Source organism: Coregonus clupeaformis, chromosome 34 (genome assembly GCF_020615455.1).
Source record: "Coregonus clupeaformis isolate EN_2021a chromosome 34, ASM2061545v1, whole genome shotgun sequence".
In the NCBI taxonomy this organism is placed as follows: Eukaryota; Metazoa; Chordata; class Actinopteri; order Salmoniformes; family Salmonidae; genus Coregonus; species Coregonus clupeaformis.
In genome coordinates, this window is record NC_059225.1 from 17,412,217 (window position 1) to 17,422,097 (window position 9,881).

The 9,881-nt window shown below is 43.3% G+C and overlaps 1 protein-coding gene across 2 annotated transcripts; it reads left to right on the forward strand.

The window, feature by feature from the left end:
- Window positions 1-1,177: 1,177 nt before the first annotated feature.
- LOC121549596 (gamma-aminobutyric acid receptor subunit rho-3-like) lies at window positions 1,178-8,894 on the forward strand. 2 transcript variants are annotated; one of them, XM_041861384.1, is made up of 10 exons: window positions 1,178-1,275; window positions 3,313-3,425; window positions 4,032-4,099; window positions 4,179-4,402; window positions 4,486-4,568; window positions 4,728-4,865; window positions 7,309-7,461; window positions 7,675-7,736; window positions 7,823-7,954; window positions 8,206-8,894. In XM_041861384.1, exons 1-10 carry the CDS (start codon window positions 1,193-1,195, stop codon window positions 8,509-8,511), a joined length of 1,362 nt encoding a protein of 453 aa, XP_041717318.1. In that variant the 5' UTR covers window positions 1,178-1,192; the 3' UTR covers window positions 8,512-8,894. The 2 variants fall into 2 exon arrangements, with proteins under 2 accessions (XP_041717318.1, XP_041717319.1); XM_041861385.2 differs by having other exon boundaries at window positions 7,823-8,013; window positions 8,206-8,332.
- Window positions 8,895-9,881: the final 987 nt, after the last annotated feature.

The following is a 9,881-nucleotide window of genomic DNA, read 5'->3' on the forward strand; positions in this document are numbered from 1 at the left end:
AATTCTTTGAAATTGTTGCATGTTGCGTTTATATTTTTGTTCACTATATATTGTAATAGAGTTTCATTTTAATGATAACATTTGCCTAGGAACTCACTTGGTGAAAGCCACAGGCTTTTTAAAGCAAAGAATTGAACAATCATGTCTGTTTCACTAACAAATACAGTCATAGGTGGTATCTCTACAATTCACTCAAAAAGAAAAGGTACCCTGGGAAATATGCAAATTAAGCTTTACACCATACACCATTTCATTATATTTCACTCCACTGTAGATTGAAATTGTGTGATTTTTCACCCCACAGTAGAATAAGTGAATTTTTTATTTGACTACAGAGTAGAGTGAAATACTAATTAGTTCACGCCAGTGTATTGTGAATTTCACACAGCCAGTGTTAATTTCCTACTCTGTATAGGGTTACAGAAACACTTTCTAAATGTTAACATTTCAACACTTTAACCCTTAGCCTTATTTGATCATCTAACACAGGAGTAGTCAACTTTAATCCTGGAGAACAGCAGGTATTTCAGGTTTTTGGGTCAACATTTTTTGCTTTAGAACTTGGAGGCCAAGTAGGTGGAATTTAACCAATCAGTGATTTGATCAATTATCTCCGTTGGTGAGTTAATTAGTAACATCAGGTGTGGTGGTGCAGTACCTGCTGGGGCACTCCAGGACCAGGGTTCTAATCCCTGCTTTAACCAAACAATCACCCAATCACATAAAGCCACCATGTCAATCAGGACCAATCAGAGTGAGCCTCGAGTCGAGTCGAGGTGCTGATCCACAGGAGACGAGTCCAGGTGTGTTTTGCTGCCATGTCAATCTCTCTCACACACACACACACACACACACACACACAAACACGTACGTATGCACGCACATACACACACACACTCAGGGGTGGTAACAGAGACATCTGGTTGAGGTTTCCTCTGCTCTTTTTGGGCGGCAGGTAGCCTAGTGGGTAGAGCGTTGGGCCAGTAACCGAAAGGTTGCTGGCTCGAATACCTGAGCTGGCAAGTTGAACAATCTGTTGATGTACCCTTGAACAAGGCACTTAACCCTAACTTGCTCCAGGGGAGCTGTACTACTCTGGCTACTCTGTACTACGCTGTACTACTCTATCTCCCCTCTCTCCTTATCTCTCTCTCTCTCTTTATCTGATAGTTCAATTATGGGGATGTAGAGCATGACAAAGCAGAAGAGGAGAAGAAGGGAAGAAAACAGAGGAGAGAAGGTCACATCTGCTATGTATTCTACACTCTATTCACGGTAATGCAAGAGTTCCAACACATCTTTATCCAATCAGATCAAAACATGCACGCACACATGCACAAACACACATACAGAGAGCGGAACACATCATACATCAGATAAGAGGGCAGAGAAATCACAGGACGGGACGGAGCAGCACGTGGAAACAGAGTGAATCAGAACCAGGTTATACATCAAACACATCTCCAGGATAATCACACACATCTGTTGAGTCATTATCACACACACACACATTAGAGAGAACTCAAATACTGATAGGTATGTGGACGTTCAAAGACACACACTAATGCGCGCACACCTGGACGTAGATGTTAATCCTGTGTAATTACAGTAGATGCCATATTTGTATTTATTCGGAAGTGGAGTAAAGCCTGATTACTGAAGGGAATGTGTGTGTTTGTGTGTGCATGTGCATGCGTGTGTGTGTGCCCACCCTCTGTTAGTAGGTTAGTGAAAGATTGCCGGGGCTGCAGATAAGAGGATTTGAGGGGAATTTGTGTCATTCTTTCAGCGGAGGAATATATTTATATTGATTTTAATCAAAGAGAGACAGATTCACTGAACCACAGATAATATAGAGGGGTGGAGAGATGGAGAGAGGCAGAGGTGTCAGAGGTAAACAGAGAAAGAGAGAGCAAGCGACTAACAAGAGGAGAGAGAATATTAGAGAGAATATAGAGGTTCTCCAAAACAAAAACACACAACAATCTGGCCAGGTGTTTCTACACGTGAAGAGGAATCAGAGAGAGAGTGAAAAAAAGAAGGGATGGAGCTGAAAGATCAACGGAACATCAGGACACTTTTATGAGGAGGAAGAGCTAACAACACACACATCACATCTTGGAGTATTTTAAGAAATGCAGCTGTGTGGTGAGTGATCATCGACCACAACCATCAACACTGAAACGAGAACCACAACCATCAACAAGGTCCACAACCATCAACACAGCAACAAGGTCCACAACCATCAACACAGCAACAAGGACCACAACCATCAACACAGCAACAAGGACCACAACCATCAACACTGCAACCAGGACCACAACCATCAACACAGCAACAAGGACCACAACCATCAACACAGCAACAAGGACCACAACCATCAACACAGCAACAAGGACCACAACCATCAACCCCAACCCCTGACGGTGACCGGTGATTGGAGCAATCATAGTTCTATTGGAGTCCCTGCTTTAAGTGACCATCATAAATTTTTCTAATATGCTTTTATTAGTTAATGGATCCCTCGACTCCCTGGAAAAACAGTGACACATGTTATTACTCTGTGGACTATACTGGCTACATAAAGATGAACTGAACTCCTGACCTCTAACCCCAACCCTGACCGCATCATGAACGTGGTCCTTCTGGCCGTGAGGTGGCTGTGCTTGGTTTGGGCCGTGGCATGGCCTGTAACCATGGTGACAGGGATCCGTAACCCAGGACGATGGAGGCACAAAGATGTTTATGTGGGGAAGAACAGACACCGAGGGTAGGAGGACACATACTGTGGGCACGCATGCATCAGGGTTGGGGTCAATTCCTTTTGAATTCCAGTCAATTCAGAAAGTACACTGAAATTCAAATTCTCTCCAATGTTTTTAAATTAGGAAAATGTGGAATTGTAATTGGGTTTACTCTCTGAATTGAAATGGAATTGACCCCAACCCTGGCATGCATACACATCACTCCCATAACCCTGTAAACCCCATACATCCATAACCCTATACATCCTGTAATTCAGTGGTTCTCAAACCTCTCCTGGGGACACACAACCGTTCCATCTATTTTATCTATTCAGGGCTACAACAAAATTGTGAAATGTCTGGCGGTCCCGAGGAGAGGTTTGAGAACCATTGCTGTAATTTATCCATTGTTCTTACTCCCTGACCTGGGTTTCCCCTTGGCTTCCAGCTATATCAGTCTTCATCAAGTTATGTAGTGCCGGCCCAGAAGGAATCAAGAGACATCTTGCTCAACTATCGCAGTGTGTTGGGGTGTTTGTGTTTTATATAATGTGTGTTGTCCTTCCAGGCGTATAGACCATAAACTGACAAGGCAGGACAGCACCAAGTCTCTACTCATTAAGACTGAACAGCTGCTGAGGATCGAGGAGCACGACTTCGCTATGAGACCTGGCTTTGGAGGTCAGAAACACACGTCCACCATACACAGGAAACACTCAAACTAATCCAATCAGTCATTCTCTGTCCCCCTTTGATGATGCGTACGATGGCTGTGCTATGAGAGGATCTGCAGGCCACTGGGTTATCCCCTTGTCCATATTGAGCTACATCGTCTGCCAGAGACCCAGACAGACAAACATTTTCGGAACAGAGGTTCAGAGAGGATTCCAACCAGTTCAGGATGATTTGAGCCTTGGCGGTAGAAATATATTGTAGAGCCATGTTGACAGTATAAATATATTGTGGACAATATACAGTATAGAGTAGTAGAGCAGTGGTCACCAACCCTGATCCTGGAGGGCTATATGTTGTGCAGGTTTTAGTTCCAGCCCAGGTTTCAATACACCTGATTCAGTTAGTGAATAGTCTTGACCGTAGCCTGTACACCCTGCAGCTTTCCAGGACCAGGGTTGTAGACCACCAGAGAACAGCCCTGATCATCATCAGTGTGATGTTGTGTGTGGTCGTAGCAGGAATTTGAGGGTGTTTGTGTTTGTTTCTCTGGTTTGGTGGTTTGGGTCGCGGTGAGGAGCTCCGCCGGTCCTGACGATATGTGTGTGTTCTCAGGTGCAGCCATCCCTGTAGGCATTGATGTTCAGGTGGAGAGCATCGACAGCATTTCAGAGGTCAACATGGTATGAGCCTGTGTACCTTTGGTGTATAATCTATACACGTGTCTGTGTGTATTTAATCATGAGTGTATGTTCTGCTCAGGACTTCACCATGACCCTGTACTTGCGTCACTACTGGAAGGATGAGCGGCTGGCGTTTCCATCTCGTAGCAACGTGAGCAGGACGTTTGACGGGCGTCTGGTGAAGAAGATGTGGGTTCCTGACGTGTTCTTCGTCCACTCCAAGAGGTCCTTCATCCACGACACCACCATGGAGAACATCATGATCAGGGTCTATCCTGACGGAAGCATACTCTACAGCGTCAGGTAGAGCATCAGTGTGTGTGTTACTATATGTAGGTGTACTGTATTTTATCTATTGGCATATGATTATTATGTGGTTGTTATAGGATCACAGTGACTGCTCTCTGCTCCATGGACTTCAGCAGCTTCCCTCTGGACACACAGAACTGTTCACTGGAACTAGAGAGCTGTGAGTCACACACACACATCACGCACCAGCACACACACATATTTACCTAAATATACCTGCACCCGCACTAACAATCTGATTGCTGATTGATTGGTTACAAAAATAGACACCAAACTCTCTCTCTCTCCCCCTCCTCCCTCTCTCCATCCCCCTTCCTAGATGCGTATAATGAGAATGATCTGATGTTGTATTGGAAGAATGGCAACGACTCTCTGAGGACAGATGAGATGGTTCTCTCTCAGTTCTTCATCAAGAAGTTCCACCCTTCCAGCGGCCTCGCCTTCTACAGCAGCACAGGTCTGTCTGGATATTTGTGTGTGTGTTCTGCGTTCCATGTGTCTCATCTCTTGTACCATTTAGATCAGGGGTACTCAACTACTATTTGAGAAGGTCTGGTCACACAAATTTCCTCGGTGGCAAAGGTCCAGATGGATATTGTCATTTATCGGCGTGGTAACAAACCCCCACCCAGTTTTAAAGCTAATTTCCTGCAATACTACACATTTTGCCATGTCTTATGTGTGTTCATATGATGCCTGAGTGACTCAACAAAATCAATGGGGGCCCCTGGGGGTCGAGGCCCTTGGGCACGTAATCTGGCCATGATAAATACAATATTTAGATAGCTGGTTAGCCTAACGTACCTATCTAGCTAGCATGGGCTAGTTGATCAACTGGACATTTGACAGGTTATAAATAGGGCTTTCAGTGAATGACATAACAAGAGGAAAACTGCTCATGCACTACCAAATTTCGAAATTGCACCTTGTGCATTACAGTGCTTTCAGAAAGTATTCACACCCCTTGACTTTTTCCACATTTTGTTGTGTTACAGCCTGAATTTAAAATGGATTAAATTGAGATTGTATGTCACTGGCCTACACACAATACACCATAATGTCAAAGTGGAATGATGTTTTTCAAAACGTTTACAAATTTATTAAAAACGAAAAGCTGAAATGTCTTGAGTCAATAAGTATTCAACCTCTTTGTTATGGTAAGACTAAATAAGTTCAGCAGTAAAAATGTGCTTAACAAGTCACATAATAAGTTGAATGGACTTACTCTAATAGTAGTGTTTAACATGATTTTTGAATGACTACCTAATCTCTGTACCCCACACATACAATTATCTGTAAGGTCCCTCAGTCGAGCAGTGAATTTCAAACACAGATTCAACCACAAAGACCAGGGAAGTTTTCCAATGCCTTGCAAAGAAGGGCACCTATTGGTAGATGGGTACCAAAAAAAAAGCAGACATTGAATATCCCTTTGAGCATGGTGAAGTTATCAATTACACTTTGGATGGTGTATCAATACACCCAGTCACTACAAAGATACAGGCATCCTTCCTGACTCAGTTGCCGGAGAGAAAGGAAACTGCTCAGGGATTTATTTCACCATGAGGCCAATGGTGACTTTAAAACAGTTACAGAGTTGAATGGCTGTGATAATAGAAAACTGAGGATGGATCAACAACATTGTAGTTACTCCACAATACTAACCTAAATGACAGAGTGAAAAGAAGGAAGCCTGTACAGAATAAAAATATTCCAAAACATGCATCCTGTTTTGGAATAAGGCACTAAAGTAAAACTGCAAAGAATTGAACATTATGTCCTGAATAAAAAGTGCTATGTTTGGGGCAAATCCAACAGAACATATCACTAATTACCACTCTTCATATTTTCAAGCATGGTGGTGGCTGCATCATGTTATGAGTATGCTTGTCATCTGCAAGGACTAGGGATTTTTTGGGGATAAAAATAAATGGAATAGAGCTAAGCACAGGCAAAATCCTAGAGGAAAACCTGGTTCAGTCTGCTTTCCAATGGACACTGGGAGATGAATTCACCTTTCAGCAGGACAATAACCTAAAACACTAGTGCAAATATATACTGGAGTTTGTTACTAAGACAACATTGAATGTTCCTGAGTGGCCTAGTTACAGTTTTGACTTAAATCGGCTTGAAAATCTATGGCAAGACTTAAAAATGGCTGTCTCTAACAATGATCAACAACCAACTTGACAGAGCTTGAAGAATTTTTAAAAGGATCATGTGCAAATATTGTCCAATCCCGATGTGCAAAGCTCTTAGATACTTATCCAGAAAGACTCACAGCTGTAATCGCTGCCAAAGGTGATTCTAACATGTATTGACTCAGGGGTGTGAATACTTATGTAAATGAGATATTTCTGTATTTCCTTTTCAATCAATTTGCAAACATTTCTAAAAACTTGCTTTCGCTTTGTCATTATTGGGTATTGTGTGTAGATGGGTGAGAAAACAAATATATTTATTCCATTTTGAATTCAGGCTGTAACACAACAAAATGTGGAATAAGTCAAGGGGTATGAATACTTTCTGAAGGCACTGAATACTATTACAATTCTCAATAGCATTAAGTTGAAAGTCCGACTGAGTTCCCCAATTTTCAGGACCCGCGGTCCATATTGACCCCATTTCTGGGTCCGGATCCAGTTGAGCATGGTCCGCCAGTTGAGCATGGCTGATTTAGACCAATATATTGTAGGCTTCTTTTAGAAAAAAATATGTATGGCATTTAGTCTAAACTTTTTTGTCTCACCCTCTCCCTTTCTTTCTCTCTTTCTCTCCCCCTCTCTCAACCCATCACCTTTCCTTTCTCTCCCCCTCTCTCAACCCATCACCTTTCCTTTCTCTCTCTCTCTCTCCCCCTCTCTCAACCCATCACCTTTCCTTTCTCTCTCTCTCTCCAGGTTGGTATAACAGGTTGTATATAAACTTCATCCTGAGGAGACATATCTTCTTCTTCATGCTGCAGACATATTTCCCCACCATGCTGATGGTGCTACTGTCCTGGGTCTCCTTCTGGATCGACAGGAGGGCTGTGCCTGCACGTGTCTCCCTGGGTAAACACAAACACACACACCTGGAAACACACCCCTGAAAACACCTTGCTACAGACACACCCAAGTTCACATGATTATACTTCTACATAAAATACATACCATAGGTAATACGCACACTCCTCTCCCTTTAGAGCTCTACAGCCCTAACACGCCTGCCGTCCTCTCCCTTTAGAGCTCTACAGTCCTAACACGCCTGCCGTCCTCTCCCTTCAGGTATCACTACAGTACTGACCATGTCCACCATCATCACTGGGGTGTCCTCCTCCATGCCACAGGTAAGTGACTTAGTGTGTGGGTGGTTGGGTGAGGAACTAGCAAGTTTTCTTGAGTGTTTAACTCTTACTCTGTGTGTGTGTTCCAGGTGTCCTATGTGAAGGCGGTGGACATCTACCTGTGGACCAGCTTCCTGTTTGTGTTCCTGTCAGTTATAGAATACGCTGCTGTCAACTACTGCTCTACGCTGGAGGAGATGAGACGACTGAAGAGAGGAGAGGTCAGAGGTCATCCATATTATACCTGGAAAAGAGAGCGCCTGTCCCTGACAGGATATTTGTTGAGTATTCTCTCTGCACAACACTGCTCTCTAGTGGCCAGATAGAGAAAGGATAACTTCAAGAAATCATCACATTAGTTTATCTCCTAGTCTCCATTTTCAATGTGTATACATCTATAGATACACAGTATATCTATATGGAGATGTATTTATATATATGTGTGTGTGTGTCTGTATGTCCCCCCATTCAGCTCCCAACCTTGTACAACGCCAACAAAGCCATGATCTTCGACGGCTGTTTCCATAACAGTGACATTGAGCTGACCCCGTTCCCCCGTCTGCCGACCTCCATGACCTCCAACCATCACAGGACTCCACTCCAGAACCCTGAGGACCCGCCCACCGAGGGGACACGTCTCCGCCGGCAACGGTCGGTGCGGGAGAACGTGGACCTGCTACTTAGCAACAGCTACTTGATCGACTCGTACTCCCGTATGGCCTTCCCTCTGTCCTACCTCCTATTCAATACCATCTACTGGAGTATGTACTCCTCCTAAGGGGCCCTACTGTGTATACTGCTGGGACCCTACTGACTATAACTCCTTCTGAGGGACAGTCCTACTGAGTATGTACGCCTCCTGAGGGACCCTACTGAGTATAGGCACCTTACGGAGTATTGACTCCACCTGAGGGAGGGACCCTACTGAGTATAGGGACCGTACAGAGTATTGACTCCACCTGAGGGAGGGACCCTACATGGACTCCTGAGGGAATCTACTGAGGATACTACTAGGACCCTACTGAGTATGGACTCCTACTCTGGGGAAGTTTATACTACTGGAACCCTAACAAATTCCAAAGGGCACTTTTCTGTGTGTAATCCTCAGATCAATAATAATGTAGCCCTTATTCTGCCCAGACTGAAACAATAAAAGGAATATTAAGAGGGGAACCTTTACTATATCTAATTGTTGAGTGATTTATGATTTTCATATTGTTTTAATTTTGTGGTGAAAAACGCATTAAGAAGGAAATAAATTCCACAAATTAAGAAGGCACACTTGTTAATTGAAATCCATTCCAGGTGGTTGAGAGAATGCCAAGAGTGTGCAAAGCTGTCATCAAGGCCAAGGGTGGCTATTTGAAGAATCTCAAATATAAAATATATAAGCACTGTTTTGGTTACTACATGATTCCATATGTGTTATTTCATAGTTTTGATGTCTTCACTATTATTCTACAATGTAGAAAATAGTACAAATAAAGAAAAACCCTTGAATGAGTAGCTGTTCTAAAACATTTGACCGGTAGTGTATATATAAGTATAATTTGTTTGTTTCGTCTCAACAGTGGTGGTGTGGTGGTGGCCATGGTTACAGAAAAGCGTTGTTTAGCTAGCAACATTACATCATAATATTTTGGAGGAGGTATACTTGAAAGGCAGGCGGTCTGAAAAGCAACACACACACTGCTAGGCTAACTAACATATGCAGAGGAGAGTAAGTTAGCCAGGTGAGTTGCTTTGCGAGTGTAAATTGCTAGCTAACGTTAGCTGTTTTAGCTTGAATGAAGGCGAATCAGGTGATTGAGTCAGGTGGCTGGCAAGTGGCAACTCACCAATTTACAGCTGGCCAGTTGTCGACCTGTATATTATCGAAGTTAACTTGAGCTAGCCAGCTAGTCAACTTATGTATGCTAGCTAAAAAAAACACCCTAAAATAACTAACTTTATCAGTTAAGCTAAGTTAGTCTAAATTGACATGAATGCTCTCATAAAGCCAGCTGACTGATCTTTTAAACCCTGTCTGCCAATGTGGTGGAACAAGCCTCATACTGGACAGAGTTGATAGTCAGCTGTCACGGTCTCTCTAGTAAGCTGCAGTCAGATGTCCAGAGCCTGAATCACTAGATTGTGTCTGCGTCCTGC

Coding starts and splice junctions, on each gene's coding strand:
- LOC121549596 (XM_041861384.1), top strand. CDS start 1,193: ATGACAAAGCAGAAGAGGAGAAGAAGGGAAGAAAACAGAGGAGAGAAG. Junction 4,100..4,178: donor GCATTTCAGAGGTCAACATG/GTATGAGCCTGT, acceptor TGTTCTGCTCAG/GACTTCACCATGACCCTGTA. Junction 4,866..7,308: donor CGCCTTCTACAGCAGCACAG/GTCTGTCTGGAT, acceptor CTCTCTCTCCAG/GTTGGTATAACAGGTTGTAT.